Consider the following 27,275-nt stretch of genomic DNA (forward strand, 5'->3'; position numbering starts at 1 on the left):
CAAACCGTTCGACCACCGCTGCCTACAAGGTACGTGTCATCAACGCGAATTCATCCACCGGTCATTACAATACAATATAATTTATCTTAATAATAATGTACATTTGGAATAGTTTGTATCAAGAAACTATATTTTGATGAATTTGCTCACCCCTCTCTGCAATATGACACTAGTGTACATAGACAATATGACATAGTGTACATAGACATGTGTCCTTGACTGTTAATTAACGTGGCCAATCTCTGGTGACTCGTCTCTCGTTGCTCCTCCAAATTAATTTGACACCCGATGAGCCACTATTTCATCACCCCATGGGTCCCATGATGTCATCACCCCTGGGTCCCATGATGTCATCACCCCTGGGCCCGATGATGTCATCACAGGTAAACACACACACCTGCCTTTGCTTGCGGGCAGGTGTCTAATTAATATCCACCTGTGCTTATGCCCATCTCTCTAATTAACACCCACCTGACCTGGGATCAGGTACAGTGTGTTGTTGTTGTCAGACGATCAGAGATGTTTGCCTGCCGATACGATACGATACGTCTGGGCACTTCTGACTGCGAGAACACAAAGCCACGCCCCAAAACCTTTGCATTGGTTCTGCAATGCATTATTATTATTGTTTTGTTCTTAATTGTTAATTACTACACCCAGTTTGAGCAACGGAAGCTGAGAGATTGCATCATTCTCTGGGTCCTCTAGGCTATAGTCATTTTCCAGCTGGTTTGCTGCAGGCGCTGACACTCGTCTGTAGGGGACGCAGTAAGGAATGCTGTTGACTGTATAGCAAACACACACACACACACACACACACACACACACACACACACACACACACACACACACACACACACACACACACACACACACACACACACACACACACACACAAACATAAAGTAAATGCTAGCACCCGGGGCGGGCGTGTGCACGTCGCACAGGCACACGCACGCAGCTTTCTGCTCCAGATGAAAAGCCTCTTTAGTAATTAATGAATTAATTAATGATGTTCCCCCCCCCCTCCCCCCCCCCCCACCCCAGAAGCAAAAAATAGCGGCACTCTGTGCTTTTAGATCTGCCATTTTTGAATAGCTAAAGATAACAAATGCTTAAAACATCAAAATGGGTTAAAATGCAACACGGCACTTTCAACTTCCTCCGACCCGCGTGAAAGACTGCAAGCCCCGTCGACTGCTGCAAAAACGAAAAGAACACTTTCGCTACTCACCATTACAAAGACGGTTTTGTCGTCCCCCGTCCCCCGTCCCCCCCAAAAAAAAAAAACTGAAAGGCTGATTTGACCCTTGACCCCCACAGTGTGGTTACTGCACTCTGTCTTGGTTTGGAGTCAGGTTTGGTAGTTACTGTGATCTTTAGAACACCTTTTCTCTAAAAAAAAGTCACAAGATAAAACAGACGCCAAGGAACTCATTTTTAGATACAACTACATTTCGACCCAAAGTGTAGTTCTACTGTAGTGCAGAGGTTCGCGATAACGCCAGAGGGGAATTCCAACGTTTTCCCGTCGTATAAAAATCCATTTGAAAACACGACAGAAAAGAGAGAGGACAAACACCGGACCTGAACGCCCAATCACCAAGAATCACCCAATTAGAAGGCAAATGAACGCCCAATCACCAAGAATCACCCAATTAGAATGCAAATGAACGCCCAATCACCAAGAATCACCCAATTAGAATGCAAATGAACGCCCAATCACCAAGAATCACCCAATTAGAAGGCAAATGCAATTCATGAAAAAGACATAAGCCTAAAGGTCATTACACACTGGCGAATTAGCGACGCGATGCGAATAAGCGATCTGAAAATGCGAAATATTGCATGTTGCAGTTCGCCTGCGAATCTCTGCAAAATACGACACCAGAGCGAAAAAATAAAAGCGAAAACGGTCGCATTTTCGCACATTCGCACATTCGCCACTGATGTGGAAGCTTGCATGGACTTCAATTGTTTTTTTTTAAATGCGAATTATTCGCACGAATATATCGCGTCACCAATTCGCCAGTGTGTAATGACCTTAAGCCTTTGTTTTATCATACTATCATTGTTGATAATAATGATATAACGCCATTTAGGTCAATGTTATATAACAACAATAGGCCTATAGCAGCCTAGGGTATATACAGTAGCCTATTTAACGCTCTCTTCCGTGAGAACGTTAGGTTTTGCTAGAGGCTGCCTCTGAGACGCACCAGACTGGCCTGCCATAGGCTAGAGGCCTCTGAGACGCACCAGACTGGCCTGCCATAGGCTAGAGGCCTCTGAGACACACCAGACTGGCCTGCCATAGGCTAGAGGCCTCTGAGACGCACCAGACTGGCCTGCCATAGGCTAGAGGCCTCTGAGACACACCAGACTGGCCTGCTATAGGCTAGAGGCCTCTGAGACGCACCAGACTGGCCTGCCATAGGCTAGAGGCCTCTGAGACGCACCAGACTGGCCTGCTATAGGCTAGAGGCCTCTGAGACGCACCAGACTGGCCTGCCATAGGCTAGAGGCCTCTGAGACGCACCAGACTGGCCTGCTATTGGCTAGAGGCCTCTGAGACGCAGCAGACTGGCCTGCCATAGGCTAGAGGCCTCTGAGACGCAGCAGACTGGCCTGCCATAGGCTAGAGGCCTCTGAGACGCACCAGACTGGCCTGCTATAGGCTAGAGGCCTCTGAGACGCACCAGACTGGCCTGCTATTGGCTAGAGGCCTCTGAGACACACCAGACTGGCCTGCTATTGGCTAGAGGCCTCTGAGACACACCAGACTGGCCTGCTATAGGCTAGAGCAGGGGTAGGCAACCTTTGGCACCGGTGCCAACATTGGCACCAAGGATGGTGATCACTGGCACACTGGCAGTGAGAGACAGGCTTTTTGGTAAACTATTTAAAAAAAACATAGTCAAATAAATAAGTCCCCCCCCCCTTTTTTATGTAAATTACATCCTGCACATAATTCTACATTCATTAAAACTCTGAACTCTGAACTGCATGGGAAGAGAGTCGAGTTATTGCTCTGAATCTAATGATCATTATAAATTACAATGTGAGACAACATTTATAAAAGAAAGGGGAAAGGTTATATTTGTGTACAATCAAAATATGTTGGAATTTTCTATGTGGTGTCATTAAAATTAATGTTGACAATTTATTGACATGGCACACTGCCTTTTAGAAAATACAAACATGGCACTTTGTTTCCAAAAGGTCGCAGACCCCTGGGCTAGAGGCCTCTGAGACGCAGCAGACTGGCCTGCCATAGGCTAGAGGCCTCTGAGACGCACCAGACTGGCCTGCTATAGGCTGGAGGCCTCTGAGACGCACCAGACTGGCCTGCCATAGGCTAGAGGCCTCTGAGACGCACCAGACTGGCCTGCCATAGGCTAGAGGCCTCTGAGACGCACCAGACTGGCCTGCCATAGGCTAGAGGCCTCTGAGACGCACCAGACTGGCCTGCCATAGGCTAGAGGCCTCTGAGACGCACCAGACTGGCCTGCCATAGGCTGGAGGCCTCTGAGACGCACCAGACTGGCCTGCTATAGGCTAGAGGCCTCTGAGACGCACCAGACTGGCCTGCCATAGGCTAGAGGCCTCTGAGACGCACCAGACTGGCCTGCTATAGGCTAGAGGCCTCTGAGACGCACCAGACTGGCCTGCCATAGGCTAGAGGCCTCTGAGACACACCAGACTGGCCTGCCATAGGCACATCCCCCCCACCGCATGCAGGGGGGCCTTCCTTACCCTCCCACCTTAGACACCCCCCCCCCCCCCCCCACCGCATGCAGGGGGGCCTTCCTTACCCTCCCACCTTAGACACCCCCCCCCCCCCCCCCCAACGCATGCACGGGGGCCTTCCTTACCCTCCCACCTTAGACACCCCCCCCCCCCCCCCCCAACGCATGCAGGGGGGCCTTCCTTACCCTCCCACCTTAGACACCCCCCCCCCCCCCCCCAACGCATGCAGGGGGGCCTTCCTTACCCTCCCACCTTAGACACCCCCCCCCCCCCCCCCAACGCATGCAGGGGGGCCTTCCTTACCCTCCCACCTTAGACACCCCCCCCCCCCCCCCCAACGCATGCAGGGGGGCCTTCCTTACCCTCCCACCTTAGACACCCCCCCCCCCCAACGCATGCAGGGGGGCCTTCCTTACCCTCCCACCTTAGACACCCCCCCCCCCCCCCCCAACGCATGCAGGGGGGCCTTCCTTACCCTCCCACCTTAGACACCCCCCCCCCCCAACGCATGCAGGGGGGCCTTCCTTACCCTCCCACCTTAGACACCCCCCCCCCCAACGCATGCAGGGGGGCCTTCCTTACCCTCCCACCTTAGACACCCCCCCCCCCCCCCCCCAACGCATGCAGGGGGGCCTTCCTTACCCTCCCACCTTAGACACCCCCCCCCCCCCAACGCATGCAGGGGGGCCTTCCTTACCCTCCCACCTTAGACACCCCCCCCCCCCCCCCCCAACGCATGCAGGGGGGCCTTCCTTACCCTCCCACCTTAGACACCCCCCCCCCCCCCTTCCTTACGCTGCCACGACTTACAATGTGAGCCATGCGGTGTCTAAACACGGGCCGCCTTGTACATGGTATCGCTGGGTCCTAAAGGAATGATGAGTGGCAACTGTCAAAACAAGAAAACATCACGTACAGAACTACAGATCTGTTAATGTATACGTTAAGCCGTTCTGGGCGGGAACCCCTTTCGGTGTTTTAAGCATTATGTTATTCTTTAGCTATTGAACAAGTATACAGTAGATCTACAAGCACATAGCACGGCTCAAATCTTTGCTTCTGAGGGGGTCCCTGGAACTGCATATTTTCAGATGGGAGTCGGCGGCCAATTGCATAATAATGTTTGGGGTCCTTGACATGAAATATTGAGCACCGCTGATACAGAAACAATGGGGTTTTCAGAAAACTTTAGAAGACATTTTTTTTTTAAATGTCTAATTCAGGTCTAAATGGGTTTAAGCCCTGCCCATATAGGTCTGCCTCCCCTCCCGCCCAGATGGGTGTCGTACTTCTAGGTGGCACAGGGGATGGCACGGGGATGTGTATAAAATCTATCCACTGGACAAAGAGTTCGGGGGAAAAGGGGCTTCTAGACAGAGGAGAGAGAACACACATACAGTCATGAGGCTTCCTCTAGACACACACCTCCTGTACTTGACCTTGATGATGTTGTTGTTGTTCCCTCCAGTCTCTTCAGCCACGTCTTCCTCAGCGGCCTGGGCCTCCTGCGAGCTGCAGACCCCGTTCAATCTCAGCCGGATGCACAAGGCCGGGGACGTCATCCTGGGCGGCCTGTTCCCCATCCACTACTACTCTGTCTCCCCCGAGCTGGCCTTCACCTCCAGGCAACAGGAGTTGACCTGCTACGGGTGAGTATCCTACATCACGCACAGAACAGAACAGCGTGCCAGAGAGGGACAGGGAGCTTGTATCAATGGATAGTATATATATATATTAGGGCCGGGACTAATTGCGATTAATTTAGATTAATTAACTACAGAAAAATTAATCGCGATTAACTACAGATAAATTAATCGCACCTTTTTTTTACTGAAAACTGGAAATAATAAAAAGTCACCCCATTTTGTGTTGCCTAGAACTGGAGGTCTGACAAAAAACAGTAACAATATGAAGTAAGTACAGCTGTGTGATGTCACTGAGATGTACTTGTTACTGTTACTAATGTTTTTTCAGACCTCCAGTTCTAGGCAACACAGAATGGGGTGACTTTTTATTATTATTTCAACAACAGGTATATTAATGACAGTAAAATGTTGAAAATGAGTGGTATCCTGTAGTCACTATTCGTTGATTCACTGGGATACCAAAAAACATTAAAAAAAAGGTTTCTCGCTGTTCTCGGGTTGAATATTGATATGCGATTAAAATGCGATTAATCTAGATGAATTAATCGCAAAGCCTCTGATTAATTAGATTAATTATTTTAATCGAGTCCCAGCTCTAATATATATATATATATATGTGTGGCTTTGAAAGTTCCCCTGAGAAGTTCCAAAAGGATCATCTTAGATGTAACAGTCCAACACCTGCACATGTTTAGATAATGTACTATAGCCCATGTTCATGTTCATGTTAGATATGTACTATAGCCCATGTTCATAGCGTTTAGGTTATAAACTGTTTTAAACACATATTTGTAACACTTTTTAAACGTGTCGCAGTGTTTAGATTATAAACAGAAGAACATGTTTAATCACCTGTAACACTTTTTAAACACATAAACGTGTTTAGTTTTTACAATCAAAGTCAGTCATATTATAGGTGTTTAGAATTCAAACACTAGGTGTTCTCGTGAGGTGTTTGAGTGAACTCGTGTTCTACTGTATTTTATGACCATTAATAAACATTTGGCATTTTATTATTACACACATGGTGTTTAGGTTTAAACGCGTCACATGTTCCAGGGATTTACAGTGTAGGTACTTTAAGGTGTATTATGGATGTTGTATTTATGCATAGGTACTTTAAGGTGTATTATGGATGTTGTATTTATTCATAGGTACTTTAAGGTGTATTATGGATGTTGTATTTATGCATAGGTACTTTGAGGTGTATTATGGGTGTTGTATTTATGCATAGGTACTTTAAGGTGTATTAAGGTTGTTGTATTTGCTGGTCCAAAATGTAACATTGATGTGGTATTGAGGTGTAATTTTATTTCTGCCTCTTGGCCTTCAGTTCCCACTTGTAAAAGAGACGCCGTCTCAATGTGTTTTTACGGGTTAAATAAAGGTTACATAAAAAATGTAATAAAGAATGTGACCAGATTTGACTGAGGGGCTGCTGTTGTGCAGCCTCCAGCTTTTCACCAGAGTAGAAAAACTGTTTTCTTAAAGAAAAAAAAAAGAAAAAAAAAGAAAATCCAAAATGAGACAGTAGACAGTAGTATGTGAGACGCTTCACATACTAGAGCATGTCTGAAATAAATGTCAGAGCTAAAATTTAAATAAATGCTTAAACATGTAGCTAGGTGTAATGTTAAGAGACCACAGAAGACATGTAAATATGAAATAAATGCTTAAACATGTAGCTAGGTGTAATGTTAGAGTCCACAGAAGACATGTAAATATGAAATAAATGCTTAAACATGTAGCTATAGGTGTAATGTTAGAGACCACAGAAGACATGTAAATATGAAATAAATGCTTAAACATGTAGCTATAGGTGTAATGTTAGAGACCACAGAAGACATGTAAATATGAAATAAATGCTTAAACATGTAGCTAGGTGTAATGTTAGAGACCACAGAAGACATGTAAATATGAAATAAATGCTTAAACATGTAGCTAGGTGTAATGTTAGAGACCACAGAAGTGAACCTTTCAAGCCTGTTTTCTCAACTCGCTCGTTTCTCTGCCAGACATTACTCTATAAGCCATATCTCCAAAACTGGTGGGTCAAACTGAACAACCAATATGTCAATTTGAAGCTATATGATTCCCTCCCTTCCATGACATGAAAAAACAAAAATGAAGATAAAAATCCAATGGCAGCCCCTCAGTCAAATCCGGTCACATAATGCTGCCCTTGGCCTTGCAAGGAGAAATTGCGGCAAAAAAGGCCGGGGGCCTATATTGGGTTTAAACGTGTTTCAACTGCTCAGCCAAATGAGATATCGGCAAATGAAATGAGTGATATTACACTAATTGTATAAATAGATGTTCTTGAGGTAATTGTTTTCACCACCGAAATCACAAAGGCTATAATTTGACCTTTGGGATATAAACAAATAAGTCTGTGTCCGTACATGTAGTTCCTGCTTTGTAGGGCAGTATAGCAACAAGTTGATGTTGTTTATTTCTACAATTAGTGATTTGTAGGGCACTATACCAACAGGATTAGTAATAGTTGATGTTGTTTATTTCTACAAAGATAAATATTAGTGTTTTTTAGGGCAGTATACCAACAGGATTAGTAATAGTTGATGTTGTTTATTTCTACAAAGATAAATATTAGTGTTTTTTAGGGCAGTATACCAACAGGATTAGTAGTAGTTGATGTTGTTTATTTCTACAAAGATAAATATTAGTGTTTTTTAGGGCAGTATACCAACAGGATTAGTAGTAGTTGATGTTGTTTATTTCTACAAAGATAAATATTTGTGTTTTTTAGGGCAGTATACCAACAGGATTAGTAATAGTTGATGTTGTTTATTTCTACAAAGATAAATATTTGTGTTTTTTAGGGCAGTATACCAACAGGATTAGTAATAGTTGATGTTGTTTATTTCTACAAAGATAAATATTTGTGTTTTTTAGGGCACTATACCAACAGGATTAGTAATAGTTGATGTTGTTTATTTCTACAAAGATAAATATTTGTGTTTTTTAGGGCAGTATACCAACAGGATTAGTAGTAGTTGATGTTGTATATTTCTACAAAGATAAATATTTGTGTTTTTTAGGGCAGTATACCAACAGGATTAGTAATAGTTGATGTTGTTTATTTCTACAAAGATAAATATTTGTGTTTTTTAGGGCACTATACCAACAGGATTAGTAGTAGTTGATGTTGTTTATTTCTACAAAGATAAATATTTGTGTTTTTTAGGGCAGTATACCAACAGGATTAGTAGTAGTTGATGTTGTTTATTTCTACAAAGATAAATATTAGTGTTTTTTAGGGCACTATACCAACAGGATTAGTAATAGTTGATGTTGTTTATTTCTACAAAGATAAATATTAGTGTTTTTTAGGGCAGTATACCAACAGGATTAGTAGTAGTTGATGTTGTTTATTTCTACAAAGATAAATATTAGTGTTTTTTAGGGCAGTATACCAACAGGATTAGTAGTAGTTGATGTTGTTTATTTCTACAAAGATAAATATTAGTGTTTTTTAGGGCAGTATACCAACAGGATTAGTAATAGTTGATGTTGTTTATTTCTACAAAGATAAATATTTGTGTTTTTTAGGGCAGTATACCAACAGGATTAGTAGTAGTTGATGTTGTTTATTTCTACAAAGATAAATATTAGTGTTTTTTAGGGCACTATACCAACAGGATTAGTAATAGTTGATGTTGTTTATTTCTACAAAGATAAATATTAGTGTTTTTTAGGGCAGTATACCAACAGGATTAGTAATAGTTGATGTTGTTTATTTCTACAAAGATAAATATTTGTGTTTTTTAGGGCACTATACCAACAGGATTAGTAATAGTTGATGTTGTTTATTTCTACAAAGATAAATATTTGTGTTTTTTAGGGCAGTATACCAACAGGATTAGTAGTAGTTGATGTTGTTTATTTCTACAAAGATAAATATTAGTGTTTTTTAGGGCAGTATACCAACAGGATTAGTAGTAGTTGATGTTGTTTATTTCTACAAAGATAAATATTAGTGTTTTTTAGGGCACTATACCAACAGGATTAGTAATAGTTGATGTTGTTTATTTCTACAAAGATAAATATTAGTGTTTTTTAGGGCAGTATACCAACAGGATTAGTAGTAGTTGATGTTGTTTATTTCTACAAAGATAAATATTAGTGTTTTTTAGGGCAGTATACCAACAGGATTAGGATTAGTAATAGTTGATGTTGTTTATTTCTACAAAGATAAATATTAGTGTTTTTTAGGGCACTATACCAACAGGATTAGTAATAGTTGATGTTGTTTATTTCTACAAAGATAAATATTAGTGTTTTTTAGGGCACTATACCAACAGGATTAGTAATAGTTGATGTTGTTTATTTCTACAAAGATAAATATTAGTGTTTTTTTAGGGCACTATACCAACAGGATTAGTAGTAGTTGATGTTGTTTATTTCTACAAAGATAAATATTAGTGATTTGTAGGGCAGTATACCAACAGGATTAGTAATAGTTGATGTTGTTTATTTCTACAAAGATAAATATTAGTGATTTGCCGTTGAGACATTTTGGCCGATATCCGATATCATCATTCATTGCTGTTATGGCCGATAATAACCGATGTCACCGATGTCGATGTGATCTCATTCTAAAAATTAAAATTTATAATAACTTTGTCCATTCTGAAAATTACATTATAAGTATAACAGCTATGGTGTCTGCACTGCATGCAGTCTTATAGGTCAGATTTAACTTTACCGTACAGTATATTTAATAGTGTGAGCTTGTAGATCTGTTCAAGCTGTTAATTTGGGCTTTTTGAAATGTGGCACAAATCTTTGAGTATATATTCTTTCAGAGCGAACGTTTTTAACTCAAATCTTTGCTTCTGGGGGTCCCTGGAACAACATATTTTCAGATGGGGGTCTGATAGATAATTCTGGGGGTCCTTGACATGAAAAAGGTTCAGCACCACTGACATAGAAACATAGGGTTTTAACCCATTTTGGGTTTTAAACATTGTTATAATTTAGCTATTGAAAAATAGCAGATCTACAAGCTCGTAGCGCGCCACTCGGTGGCGCGCTACGAGCTTGTATACGTCTGCTATTTTTGAAAAATCGTGAAAATATTTATTTCAGAAAACTGGAGGATTTAGAAGATTTTTTTTAACCCCTTTTGGTGTTAGCATCATGTCGTGCTTTAGCTATTGAGGGAAAATAAAGGGAAGCTCCGCACACTCAGATCTGATTGTGCGCAGATCTGAGTGTGCGGAGCTTCCCTTTATTTTCCCTCATATTCCTTTTGTGGCTCCAGCACCTCCCTAAAGTTTTTTTCAGCAGATGAGCGGTGGTCCCTTTTCTATTTTTGTCTGTGCTTTAGCTATTGAAAAATAGCAGATCTACAAGCTCATAGCGCGCCACCGAGTGGCGCGCTACGAGCTTGTAGGTCTGCTATTTTTGAAAAATCGAAGAGCGACTGACATTTTTAGAATCTGATCTCAGGTCAGAATGAAAAACTGTCAGGATGTATAGAAGACATTTTTAGAATCTGATCTGCAGGTCAGAATGGGTTAAATGTCGAGGTCAGGCCTAAATGGGTTCTGTGTTGTGTTTTGTGGTGTCAGTTTCCACGTGGAAGGGTTCAGAATCTGATCTCAGGTCAGAATGGGTTAAATGGGGTCTGATGATATGTGTTGTTGTTTCGTGTCAGGTTCCACGTGGAAGGCTTCCGGCGGGCCATGGCCATGGCTCTGGCCGTGGAGGAGATCAACGCCGCCCCGGGCCTCCTGCCCAACGTCACGCTGGGCTACAGCATGCTGGACAACTGCATCACGCTGGGCGTGGCGGTCCGCGCCGCGCTGTCGCTGATCAGCGGCCGAGACCAGCGCTTCCAGGAGGAGGAGGGGGGGGAGGGGGGGGGCTGCGCGGGGTCCCCCCCCGTGCTGGGCATCGTGGGCGACTCCGTCGCCACGCACTCCATCTCCATCTCCAGCATCGTAGGGCTGTACAGAGTGCCCATGGTGAGTTTCACTCCATCTCCATCTCCAGCATCGTAGGGCTGTACAGAGTGCCCATGGTGAGTTTCACTCCATCTCCATCTCCAGCATCGTAGGGCTGTACAGAGTGCCCATGGTGAGTTTCACTTTATCCCATTCTGACCTGAGATCAGATTCATATACGAGGTTTATCCACTGGACAACACACTGTGTCTGATTATAACCCGTTCTGACCTGAGATCAGATTCATATACGAGGTTTCCACTGGTCAACACACTGTGTCTGATTAGAACTCGTTCTGACCTGAGATCAGATTCATATACGAGGTTTCCACTGGTCAACACACTGTGTCTGATTATAACCCGTTCTGACCTGAGATCAGATTCATATACGAGGTTTCCCCTGGACAACACACACTGTGTCTGATTATAACCCATTCTGACCTGAGATCAGATTCATATACGAGGTTTCCACTGGACAACACACTGTGTCTGATTATAACCCGTTCTGACCTGAGATCAGATTCATATACGAGGTTTCCACTGGACAACACACTGTGTCTGATTATAACCCGTTCTGACCTGAGATCAGATTCATATACGAGGTTTCCACTGGACAACACACTGTGTCTGATTATAACCCGTTCTGACCTGAGATCAGATTCATATACGAGGTTTCCCCTGGACAACACACACTGTGTCTGATTATAACCCATTCTGACCTGAGATCAGATTCATATACGAGGTTTCCACTGGACAACACACTGTGTCTGATTATAACCCATTCTGACCTGAGATCAGATTCATATACGAGGTTTCCACTGGACAACACACTGTGTCTGATTATAACCCATTCTGACCCGAGATCAGATTCATATACGAGGTTTCCACTGGACAACACACTGTGTCTGATTAGAACCCATTCTGACCTGAGATCAGATTCATACACGAGGTTTCCACTGGACAACACACTGTGTCTGATTATAACCCATTCTGACCTGAGATCAGATTCTGATTAGAACCCATTCTGACCTGAGATCAGATTCATATACGAGGTTTCCACTGGACAACACACTGTGTCTGATTATAACCCATTCTGACCTGAGATCAGATTCATATACGAGGTTTCCACTGGACAACACACTGTCTGATTAGAACCCATTCTGACCTGAGATCAGATTCATATACGAGGTTTCCACTGGACAACACACTGTGTCTGATTAGAACCCATTCTGACCTGAGATCAGATTCATATACGAGGTTTCCACTGGACAACACACTGTGTCTGATTATAACCCATTCTGACCTGAGATCAGATTCATATACGAGGTTTCCACTGGACAACACACTGTGTCTGATTATAACCCATTCTGACCTGAGATGAGATTCATATACGAGGTTTCCACTGGACAACACACACTGTGTCTGATTATAACCCATTCTGACCTGAGATCAGATTCATATACGAGGTTTCCACTGGACAACACACTGTGTCTGATTATAACCCATTCTGACCTGAGATCAGATTCTGATTAGAACCCATTCTGACCTGAGATCAGATTCATATACGAGGTTTCCACTGGACAACACACTGTGTCTGATTATAACCCATTCTGACCTGAGATCAGATTCATATACGAGGTTTCCACTGGACAACACACTGTGTCTGATTATAACCCATTCTGACCTGAGATCAGATTCACATACGAGGTTTCCACTGGACAACACACTGTGTCTGATTATAACCCATTCTGACCTGAGATCAGATTCATATACGAGGTTTCCACTGGACAACACACTGTGTCTGATTATAACCCGTTCTGACCTGAGATCAGATTCATATACGAGGTTTCCACTGGACAACACACTGTGTCTGATTATAACCCGTTCTGACCTGAGATCAGATTCATATACGAGGTTTCCACTGGAGTGACACACACTGTGTCTGATTTTAATATAGGCTCCAATCCCCTTGGCTTCTATACCATGACCTATTTTAGTATCATATGCTTCATCGTGACTATAGTTGGTTATTGATATTTCCATCATCTAGAACATTCTAAACCAGGGGCTGGTGCAACTGTGACGCTGCATGGTGAGGGCCAATATGTTTCCACAATCACTCCAGAGGGGCCACAGTGCATGTTACTGTCTCACTCCAGAGGGGGCCACAGTGCATGTTACTGTCTCACTCCAGAGGGGCCACAGTGCATGTTACCGTCTCACTCCAGAGGGGGCCACAGTGCATGTTACTGTCTCACTCCAGAGGGGCCACAGTGCATGTTACCGTCTCACTCCAGAGGGGGCCACAGTGCATGTTACCGTCTCACTCCAGAGGGGCCACAGTGCATGTTACTGTCTCACTCCAGAGGGGGCCACAGTGCATGTTACTGTCTCACTCCAGAGGGGGCCACAGTGCATGTTACTGTCTCACTCCAGAGGGGCCACAGTGCATGTTACTGTCTCACTCCAGAGGAGCCACAGTGCATGTTACTGTCTCACTCCAGAGGGGCCACAGTGCATGTTACTGTCTCACTCCAGAGGGGGCCACAGTGCATGTTACTGTCTCACTCCAGAGGGGGCCACAGTGCATGTTACTGTCTCACTCCAGAGGGGCCACAGTGCATGATTGTTGTGCATTGCATTCACCCGTTCACACACACACATTCATACACCGACAGAGGAAACCATGCAAGGCACCAACCTTCACATGGGGAAGCCATTAGGAGTTCAGCAGAGTCTTCATGCTTCAAGGACACTGACTCTGGGCGAGGTCACAGGGTTGGGGTTGTCATCCGGGGGGGGGGGGGGGGGGGGGGGGGGGGGGACACTCTACCCCCCTCTACCCCCAGGAGAAATGGTTCCAGAGATGATTCATGAAAAGAAAAGAAAGAACCAATGTAGTATTATTAGTATTATTTTTTTTGTTTTTCAGGTAAGTTACTATTCCACCTGCTCGTGTCTGAGTGACCGCAAGCAGTTCCCTTCCTTCTTCAGAACAGTCCCAAGCGACGCCTACCAGGTGAATGGTACTATGAAGCATTATACATGTTCTATACACATTACCTACCAGGTGAATGGTACTATGAAGCATTATACATGTTCTATACACATTACCTACCAGGTGAATGGTACTATGAAGCAGTATAACATGTTCTATACACATTACCTACCAGGTGAATGGTACTATGAAGCAGTATAACATGTTCTATACACATTACCTACCAGGTGAATGGTACTATGAAGCATTATAACATGTTCTATACACATTACCTACCAGGTGAATGGTACTATGAAGCATTATACATGTTCTATACACATTACCTACCAGGTGAATGGTACTATGAAGCATTATACATGTTCTATACACATTACCTACCAGGTGAATGGTACTATGAAGCAGTATAACATGTTCTATACACATTACCTACCAGGTGAATGGTACTATGAAGCAGTATAACATGTTCTATACACATTACCTACCAGGTGAATGGTACTATGAAGCAGTATAACATGTTCTATGCACATTACCTACCAGGTGAATGGTACTATGAAGCAGTATAACATGTTCTATACACATTACCTACCAGGTGAATGGTACTATGAAGCATTATACATGTTATATACACATTACCTACCAGGTGAATGGTACTATGAAGCAGTATAACATGTTCTATACACATTACCTACCAGGTGAATGGTACTATGAAGCATTATACATGTTCTATACACATTACCCTACCAGGTGAATGGTACTATGAAGCATTATACATGTTCTATACACATTACCTACCAGGTGAATGGTACTATGAAGCAGTATACATGTTCTATACACATTACCTACCAGGTGAATGGTACTATGAAGAATTATACATGTTCTATATACATTACCTACCAGGTGAATGGTACTATGAAGCAGTATAACATGTTCTATACACATTACCACTAGGTGAATGGTACTATGAAGCATTATACATGTTCTATACACATTACCTACCAGGTGAATGGTACTATGAAGCAGTATAACATGTTCTATACACATTACCTACCAGGTGAATGGTACTATGAAGCAGTATAACATGTTCTATACACATTACCTACCAGGTGAATGGTACTATGAAGCATTATACATGTTCTATACACATTACCTACCAGGTGAATGGTACTATGAAGCAGTATAACATGTTCTATACACATTACCTACCAGGTGAATGGTACTATGAAGCAGTATAACATGTTCTATGCACATTACCTACCAGGTGAATGGTACTATGAAGCAGTATAACATGTTCTATACACATTACCTACCAGGTGAATGGTACTATGAAGCATTATACATGTTCTATACACATTACCTACCAGGTGAATGGTACTATGAAGTAGTATAACATGTTCTATACACATTACCTACCAGGTGAATGGTACTATGAAGTAGTAACATGTTCTATACACATTACCCTACCAGGTGAATGGTACTATGAAGCAGTATAACATGTTCTATGCACATTACCAGGTGAATTCATAGTTGGTACTATGAAGCAGTATAACATGTTCTATACACATTACCAGGTGAATTCATAGTTGGTACTATGAAGCAGTATAACATGTTCTATGCACATTACCAGGTGAATTCATAGTTGGTACTATGAAGCAGTATAACATGTTCTATACACATTACCTACCAGGTGAATGGTACTATGAAGCAGTATAACATGTTCTATACACATTACCCGGGTGGATCTCTAACGTCCATGGTCACCGGCTCGGTGCTCTCTACAGCCGGACACCGGCAGTATAACAACAATAATAATGTTGTTATATACATTATTGACTCATTCATCCGATCCGTCCTCCAGGTGCGCGCCATGGTCCTGATCATGAAGCGTTTCGGCTGGACGTGGGCGGGGCTGCTGATAGCCGACGACGACTACGGCCGCTACGCGGCGCGCTCCTTCCAGACGGACCTGGCCCGGTCCGGGCTGGGCTGTCTGGCCTACCTGGAGGTGCTGCCCTTCGACCACGACCCGGTCCAGCTGAGCAGGATCGTCGGCGTCATGAAGGCGTCTACGGCGCGCGTGGTCATCGGGTTCGTCTACGGCATCCACATGCAGTCTCTGATGGAGGAGGTTGGTGTTAGGGACTGTTCTGAAGTCCATGGGGTTTACTGGCCTCAACATGCAGTCTCTGATGGAGGAGGTTGGTGTTAGGGACTGTTCTGCATTAAGTCTATGGGGTATACTGGCCTCAACATGCAGTCTCTGATGGAGGAGGTTGGTGTTATAGGGACTGTTCTGCATTAAGTCTATGGGGTATACTGGCCTCAACATGCAGTCTCTGATGGAGGAGGTTGGTGTTAGGGACTGTTCTGCATTAAGTCTATGGGGTATACTGGCCTCAACATGCAGTCTCTGATGGAGGAGGTTGGTGTTATAGGGACTGTTCTGCATTAAGTCTATGGGGTATACTGGCCTCAACATGCAGTCTCTGATGGAGGAGGTTGGTGTTAGGGACTGTTCTGAAGTCTACGGGGTTTACTGGCCTCAACATGCAGTCTCTGATGGAGGAGGTTGGTGTTAGGGACTGTTCTGAAGTCTACGGGGTTTACTGGCCTCAACATGCAGTCTCTGATGGAGGAGGTTGGTGTTAGGGACTGTTCTGCATGAAGTCTATGGGGTATACTGGCCTCAACATGCAGTCTCTGATGGAGGAGGTTGGTGTTAGGGACTGTTCTGAGAGAGAGGGCAGACATATCATTTTGCGTGAAGCAGGTTTTCAGAAAAGGTGAGAACCAGCCAATCTGAATCTGTCTGATTAATTCCAGACCCCACAGTAGAATTCCTACAGTCCTGATATGCATATACTGTGATGTTCAGAATTGCATATGATATGAAATATGCATTAGAACTTTCCACTACATGCGAAACACGTAATATGGATAGAATGTAATGATGCAAAGAATGTGATGTGTGTATCATTTATGACACCCTGATGTGGTCCTGAATGAGTTTTTCTGTAAAATGGAGTGTCAGCTTCTGCTCTGTAGCAAGTATCTGTAGCAAGCATCCATCCACACACGCACACACACACACACACGCGCACACACGCACACGCACACGCCCACGCACACACTCTCTCTCTCAACAGGTGGTGAAGCAGGACGCCTCGGGCCTGCAGTGGGTAGCCAGCGAGCCGTGGACCACAGACACCATCCTCATGACTCCTCAGTTCATGCCATACCTCAGAGGCACGCTGGGAACGGCAGTCCGTCGTGGAGAGATCCCGGGCCTCCGGGAGTTCATCTTAACGACCAAGCCTGACAACCAAGAAAATGGCATCGTGAGTCTTTTATTTCCGCTCATTTCAAAACTATATACGTCTGTTTTTCAATATTCTCAAGGAATTCTGTTTATTAGGGCTGTGGGTTCGACCTCCCTTAATTATACGACGATCCGATACGTATTTGGCGGGGCTTTGATGCAGAATGATTGAATATAAACGGTTTGCTTAATTTTATTCGGGCCAGTTTGACGTGATATGGATGGAGTTCTTGCCATTTTGTTTTGATGTAGACATTCATTGTAATGACTTGAAACGTTAGATGGGAGAGTTTTCCCTCAGCATTCATTTTACCATTTGAATATCCGTAAAAGTCCTAATAGAAAAATCAAGAGGAAGTTAACATTTTTAGGAAAAAAAAGGAAAAGAAAAACACAGTATAGGACTACTGGGTTGTTGGTATGTTCTATAAATGATTGTCTGAATTTGCTTAGTTTATGTTTGTTTACGTGCCAAACGAGTGACATTGACAGATCAAATGTAACACAACCCAAACCTCTACCACAATGCCCTTAGACTCTATAGCCCTTTAACGACAGCATATGCTCTTAACTCTTCATCGTGTGTTTCTTCAGGTGAGGCAGTTTTGGGAGCAAACATTTCGGTGTAAATTTGCGCCCCTTCCGCCCGAGTGGCTGGACGCTGGTGGAAGGGTGTGTAGTGGAGAAGAGGACCTGGAGACGGCAGACACCAACATGTTGGACATGTCCGACCTCAGGGTCGAGTGTTACGCGTACAAGGCTGTGTACGCGCTGGCCCACGCCCTCCATGCCATGCTGCAGTGTGTCCCAGGAAGAGGGCCTTTCCCTGGGCACAGCTGTGCCACTCTGCAGACCATACAGCCATGGCAGGTGGGACATATATGACTCCACACACTTCACACAGTATGCTTATAATTGGTCAAATAAATCACAAAGAATAGATCGAATAGAAGACCTGACGTCACTCGCTCATGCCCTGGTTCTGCCTGGTTCACGGAAGTGATTTCTCTATGGAGAATAACATCTTAAAATCGTTTCATATAAGCAATTGTGGACCAAAAATAAACAAGCTGTCTCGGCGTTATTGTCAGGGAGGTTTGCAACAGTCAGTCACTCATATATGATACAGTCTGTTTCTAGTGAATATAAATTCAGCAGCAGTAACAATAGCGTTTTCTCTCAGTCAGTTGATTCTTCATATCCATATGAGTGAAGCGGCCGGGGTGATATGGTTATTTTTCAAAAACAGTTCTTATAGGAGGCGATCTAAAATCCCCCCTATGGGGATTACAACGCAAATAAAAAGTACATGAACCCACATGCGCCCTCTAGCGATATCTACGCCAGACTTCGGTGCTCTATAGGCAAAGAAGGATGAAAGAAGTAGTGTAGATTTTCTTACAGTGAGATATTGTAATAGTAATTGCCTCAATGAGGTTAGGGTCAGGTTAGGGTTTGGGGTGTCGGACCAACGCCTGTCGGACCGTACGTTGGACCGTGCGTTGGACCGTACGTTGGACCAAACACAACGCAGCACCGTAAGATACCGTTTAGGCCTTGTGTGATTCACTGGTAGTGCCAAGGGATAGCGCATGATGGAAAATAGGGCCCTACATGTTTATGGCTGTAGTAGTGCAAAAAAAGAGTCTCAGAAAGAAGACAGTTAAAAACAGAGAATCAGATTAGTCTCAGAAAGAAGACAAATCAGATTAGTCTCAGAAAGAAGACAAATCGGATTAGTCTCAGAAAGAAGACAAATCAGATTAGTCTCAGAAAGAAGACAAATCAGATTAGTCTCAGAAAGAAGACAAATCAGATTAGTCTCAGAAAGAAGACAAATCAGATTAGTCTCAGAAAGAAGACAAATCAGATTAGTCTCAGAAAGAAGACAAATCAGATTAGTCTCAGAAACAAGACAAATCAGATTAGTCTCAGAAAGAAGACAAATCAGATTAGTCTCAGAAAGAAGACCGCTAAACAGAGAATCAGATTAGTCTCAGAAAGAAGACCGCTAAACAGAGAATCAGATTAGTCTAAGAAACAAGACCGCTAAACAGAGAATCAGATTAGTCTAAGAAACAAGACCGCTAAACAGAGAATCAGGGCATAAACAACAGAAGGACTTGGCAGTAGAGATGCTCTGATAATATCAGCCGATATTCACTCAGATTGTGACAGGCTTAAACATCACCCCCTTCCTCCCCTCCTCCCCCCTTCCTCCCCACACACACACACACAGGAAGAGTTTTGACATGGGTTTTGACATATAAATCATTTTGGAAATATTCAAATCTTCCCCTTGGACACAAGATCGGTATCAGCCAATCATGAGAAAAACGATTGGCGATCGGGATCGGTCCCAAAAAACCTGATCGGAGCATCGCTACTTTGCAGCAATTATGGCATAAAGTCGTCGTAACAATTGCGTACAGTGTAGTACACCGTTTAAAAATATCATGATTCTGCTCATCACCATTTCTAGCTTGTGTATTACCTGGAAAAGATCAACTTCACATCAGTTGGTGATCAGGTGTCGTTTGACGAAAATGGCGATCCTTTACCAAGCTACGATGTGATGAACTGGGTGTGGCTCCCTGACGGAAGTGGGGAGATTCGCAACGTAGGCCTGTACAAGAAGTCGGCCTCCGGAGCTGAAGAACTGGTCCTGGAGGAAGACAGAATATTTTGGGACGTTGGAGTCAAAAAGGTCACTTACACTGTACACATATACACAGGTCGTCCCTAACACAACTAATGTCGAGCTCATGATGTGAATGTAATATAGACTGTAAATCCCTGGAACATGTGACGCGTTTAAACCTAAACTAAACTATTAATGGTCATAAAATACAGTAGAACACAAGTTCACTCAAACACCTCACGAGAACACCTAGTGTTCAAATTCTAAACACCTATATGACTGACTTGGATTGTAAAAACATTTATTGTAAACACGTTTATGTGTTTAAAAAGTGTTACAGGGAGTAAACATGTTCTTCTGTTTATAATGTGTGCTGAACGATATCTTTACTATTTCCTCCATAGCCTCCTCGGTCGGTGTGCAGTGACAGCTGTTCTCCTGGAACCCGTGTGGCCAGAAGGAAAGGAGAACCTGTCTGCTGCTTTGACTGCATCGCTTGCTCTGAGGGAGAGATCAGCAATGAGACTGGTAGGTTTAAATCATGCATAGCTATACAGTATGTACAGTGGATTCTCTTTAGAATAGAATGATATGAATGATTTAATCTTGCCCTCTTGTCCTCAGACTCCACAGAGTGCACCGGTTGTCCAGAGGACTTCTGGTCCAGTCCCCAGCGTGACCACTGTGTCCCTAAGAGCGTGGAGTTCCTCTCCTTCCATGAGGCCCTGGGTATCGCCTTGACAACCATCTCATTGCTAGGAACTCTCATCTGTGCCATTGCCCTGGGAGTCTTCATCCGTCATCGAAGCACGCCCATGGTGCGCGCCAACAACTCCGAACTAAGTTACCTTCTCTTGTTGTCACTCAAACTGTGCTTTTTGTGTTCGCTTCTGTTCATTGGCCGTCCCATGCTCTGGACTTGTCAGCTGAGACATGCTGCATTCGGGATCAGCTTTGTGTTGTGTGTCTCCTGTATCCTGGTAAAGACTATGGTGGTGTTGGCTGTGTTCAAGGCCTCCAAGCCTGGGGGTGCAGACATCATGAAGTTGTTTGGTGCCATGCAGCAGAGAGGAACAGTCCTTGTTCTTACTTCCATCCAGGCAATAATCTGCATAGCCTGGCTTGTGTCTGCCTCACCAACTCCTTATAAAAACACTCAATACCACAGTGATAAGATAGTCTATGAGTGTGATGTTGGATCAACAGTTGGTTTTGGAGTGTTGTTAGGTTACATTGGTTTACTGGCACTCCTCAGCTTCCTCCTAGCATTCATGGCACGGAATCTTCCAGACAACTTCAACGAAGCAAAGTTAATCACGTTCAGCATGTTGATCTTCTGCGCCGTGTGGATAGCCTTCATCCCAGCATATATCAGCTCTCCAGGCAAATATGCAGATGTAGTGGAGATATTTGCTATCTTAGCGTCTAGTTTTGGCATTCTGGTGGCGCTGTTTGGACCAAAGTGTTATATAATCCTTTTGAAACCCGAGAAAAACACCAAGAAGTCCATCATGGGTCGAGGTGCCGCCAAGACATAATTCTACAGAATCAAACATGCATCAGAACATGAGAAAACAGGACAAGAGTTGACTCTTCGGTGTAAAGTGACCTCTTGAAAAGCTATAGTGTCCCTGTTTGGGCCAGAGCCAGATTGAGGCATATTCAACAAATGCCAAAAGTGAATTTTAACGTTTAAAAAGGTTATGTCAGTTGCTGACTCCCAGTGTTTCTAGTTAGTATAAGTACCGTATAAACCCTACTGTATCTGTGGGTCAAGCTGCCTCAGTGGCTTTTGAAACAACATCCAATGTGAAGAGCTACAGTCATGCACAGAGCCGGCATTAAATATAATACTATAATACAGTACAAGAACATATGTTTGTGTTTCCCTGTTGACCACACAGGGCAACAACATGACAACAACATGACCACAACATGACCACACAGGGCAACAACATGACAACAACATGACCACACAGGGCAACAACATGACAACAACATGACCACACAGGGCAACAACATGACAACAACATGACAACAACATGACCACACAGGGCAACAACATGACCACAACATGACAACAACATGACAACAACATGACCACACAGGGCAACAACATGACCACACAGGGCAACAACATGACAACAACATGACCACACAGGGCAACAACATGACAACAACATGACCACACAGGGCAACAACATGACCACACAGGGCAACAACATGACAACAACATGACCACACAGGGCAACAACATGACCACAACATGACAACAACATGACAACAACATGACCACACAGGGCAACAACATGACCACAACATGACAACAACATGACAACAACATGACCACACAGGGCAACAACATGACAACAACATGACAACAACATGACAACAACATGACCACACAGGGCAACAACATGACAACAACATGACAACAACATGACAACAACATGACCACACAGGGCAACAACATGACAACAACATGACAACAACATGACAACAACATGACCACACAGGGCAACAACATGACAACAACATGACAACAACATGACAACAACATGACCACACAGGGCAACAACATGACAACAACATGACCACACAGGGCAACAACATGACAACAACATGACCACACAGGGCAACAACATGACCACAACATGACAACAACATGACCACACAGGGCAACAACATGACCACAACATGACCACACAGGGCAACAACATGACCACAACATGACAACAACATGACCACACAGGGCAACAACATGACAACAACATGACAACAACATGACCACACAGGGCAACAACATGACAACAACATGACAACAACATGACAACAACATGACCACACAGGGCAACAACATGACAACAACATGACCACACAGGGCAACAACATGACAACAACATGACCACACAGGGCAACAACATGACAACAACATGACAACAACATGACAACAACATGACAACAACATGACCACACAGGGCAACAACATGACAACAACATGACAACAACATGACCACACAGGGCAACAACATGACAACAACATGACAACAACATGACCACACAGGGCAACAACATGACAACAACATGACCACACAGGGCAACAACATGACAACAACATGACAACAACATGACCACACAGGGCAACAACATGACAACAACATGACAACAACATGACAACACAGGGCAACAACATGACAACAACATGACCACACAGGGCAACAACATGACAACAACATGACCACACAGGGCAACAACATGACAACAACATGACCACACAGGGCAACAACATGACAACAACATGACCACACAGGGCAACAACATGACAACAACATGACCACACAGGGCAACAACATGACAACAACATGACAACAACATGACAACAACATGACCACACAGGGCAACAACATGACAACAACATGACAACAACATGACCACACAGGGCAACAACATGACAACAACATGACAACAACATGACCACACAGGGCAACAACATGACAACAACATGACCACACAGGGCAACAACATGACAACAACATGACAACAACATGACAACAACATGACAACAACATGACCACACAGGGCAACAACATGACAACAACATGACAACAACATGACCACACAGGGCAACAACATGACAACAACATGACAACAACATGACAACACAGGGCAACAACATGACAACAACATGACCACACAGGGCAACAACATGACAACAACATGACAACAACATGACCACACAGGGCAACAACATGACAACAACATGACCACACAGGGCAACAACATGACAACAACATGACCACACAGGGCAACAACATGACAACAACATGACAACAACATGACAACAACATGACAACAACATGACCACACAGGGCAACAACATGACAACAACATGACAACAACATGACCACACAGGGCAACAACATGACAACAACATGACCACACAGGGCAACAACATGACAACAACATGACCACACAGGGCAACAACATGACAACAACATGACAACAACATGACCACACAGGGCAACAACATGACAACATGACAACAACATGACCACACAGGGCAACAACATGACAACAACATGACAACAACATGACAACAACATGACCACACAGGGCAACAACATGACAACAACATGACCACACAGGGCAACAACATGACAACAACATGACAACAACATGACCACACAGGGCAACAACATGACAACATGACAACAACATGACCACACAGGGCAACAACATGACAACAACATGACGACAACAACATGACCACACAGGGCAACAACATGACAACAACATGACCACACAGGGCAACAACATGACAACAACATGACAACAACATGACAACAACATGACAACAACATGACAACAACATGACCACACAGGGCAACAACATGACCACAACATGACAACAACATGACCACACAGGGCAACAACATGACAACAACATGACAACAACATGACCACACAGGGCAACAACATGACAACAACATGACAACAACATGACAACAACATGACAACAACATGACAACAACATGACCACACAGGGCAACAACATGACAACAACATGACAACAACATGACAACAACATGACCACACAGGGCAACAACATGACAACAACATGACCACACAGGGCAACAACATGACAACAACATGACAACAACATGACCACACAGGGCAACAACATGACAACAACATGACAACAACATGACAACAACATGACAACAACATGACCACACAGGGCAACAACATGACAACAACATGACCACACAGGGCAACAACATGACAACAACATGACAACAACATGACCACACAGGGCAACAACATGACAACAACATGACAACAACATGACAACAACATGACAACAACATGACCACACAGGGCAACAACATGACAACAACATGACAACAACATGACAACAACATGACCACAACATGACAACAACATGACCACACAGGGCAACAACATGACAACAACATGACAACAACATGACAACAACATGACAACAACATGACAACAACATGACCACACAGGGCAACAACATGACAACAACATGACCACACAGGGCAACAACATGACAACAACATGACCACACAGGGCAACAACATGACAACAACATGACAACAACATGACCACACAGGGCAACAACATGACAACAACATGACAACAACATGACAACAACATGACCACACAGGGCAACAACATGACAACAACATGACAACAACATGACCACACAGGGCAACAACATGACAACAACATGACAACAACATGACAACAACATGACCACAACATGACAACAACATGACCACACAGGGCAACAACATGACAACAACATGACAACAACATGACAACAACATGACAACAACATGACAACAACATGACCACACAGGGTAACAACATGACAACAACATGACCACACAGGGCAACAACATGACAACAACATGACCACACAGGGCAACAACATGACAACAACATGACAACAACATGACCACACAGGGCAACAACATGACAACAACATGACAACAACATGACAACAACATGACCACACAGGGCAACAACATGACAACAACATGACAACAACATGACCACACAGGGCAACAACATGACAACAACATGACAACAACATGACAACAACATGACAACACAGGGCAACAACATGACAACAACATGACAACAACATGACAACAACATGACCACACAGGGCAACAACATGACAACAACATGACAACAACATGACAACAACATGACAACAACATGACAACACAGGGCAACAACATGACAACAACATGACAACAACATGACCACACAGGGCAACAACATGACAACAACATGACCACAACATGACAACAACATGACAACAACATGACAACACAGGGCAACAACATGACAACAACATGACCACACAGGGCAACAACATGACAACAACATGACAACAACATGACCACACAGGGCAACAACATGACAACAACATGACCACACAGGGCAACAACATGACAACAACATGACCACACAGGGCAACAACATGACAACAACATGACAACAACATGACCACACAGGGCAACAACATGACAACAACATGACAACAACATGACAACAACATGACAACAACATGACCACAACATGACCACACAGGGCAACAACATGACAACAACATGACAACAACATGACCACACAGGGCAACAACATGACAACAACATGACAACAACATGACAACACAGGGCAACAACATGACAACAACATGACAACAACATGACCACACAGGGCAACAACATGACAACAACATGACCACAACATGACAACAACATGACAACAACATGACAACACAGGGCAACAACATGACAACAACATGACCACACAGGGCAACAACATGACAACAACATGACAACAACATGACAACAACATGACCACACAGGGCAACAACATGACAACAACATGACCACACAGGGCAACAACATGACAACAACATGACCACACAGGGCAACAACATGACAACAACATGACAACAACATGACAACAACATGACAACAACATGACAACAACATGACCACACAGGGCAACAACATGACAACAACATGACCACACAGGGCAACAACATGACAACAACATGACCACACAGGGCAACAACATGACAACAACATGACAACAACATGACCACACAGGGCAACAACATGACAACAACATGACAACAACATGACAACACAGGGCAACAACATGACAACAACATGACAACAACATGACAACAACATGACAACAACATGACAACAACATGACCACACAGGGCAACAACATGACAACAACATGACAACAACATGACCACACAGGGCAACAACATGACAACAACATGACAACAACATGACAACACAGGGCAACAACATGACAACAACATGACAACAACATGACAACAACATGACCACACAGGGCAACAACATGACAACAACATGACAACAACATGACAACAA

General features: G+C 43.7%; 1 protein-coding gene across 1 annotated transcript; it reads left to right on the forward strand.

Annotated features, from left to right (window-relative positions):
- Nucleotides 1-5,196: 5,196 nt before the first annotated feature.
- On the forward strand, nucleotides 5,197-21,857 carry LOC310878585 (extracellular calcium-sensing receptor-like; the record flags this gene model as incomplete). The annotated part of the gene is made up of 9 exons (XM_083792934.1): nucleotides 5,197-5,399; nucleotides 11,077-11,386; nucleotides 14,297-14,383; nucleotides 16,218-16,487; nucleotides 17,506-17,697; nucleotides 18,273-18,548; nucleotides 20,161-20,385; nucleotides 20,724-20,847; nucleotides 20,944-21,857. 9 exons carry the CDS (start codon nucleotides 5,197-5,199, stop codon nucleotides 21,855-21,857), a joined length of 2,601 nt encoding a protein of 866 aa, XP_083649060.1.
- Between the last annotated feature and the right edge of the window lie 5,418 nt (nucleotides 21,858-27,275).

The sequence above is a fragment of the Protomyctophum parallelum genome, assembly GCF_964188405.1.
Source record: "Protomyctophum parallelum genome assembly, chromosome: 21".
Taxonomy (NCBI): domain Eukaryota; kingdom Metazoa; phylum Chordata; class Actinopteri; order Myctophiformes; family Myctophidae; genus Protomyctophum; species Protomyctophum parallelum.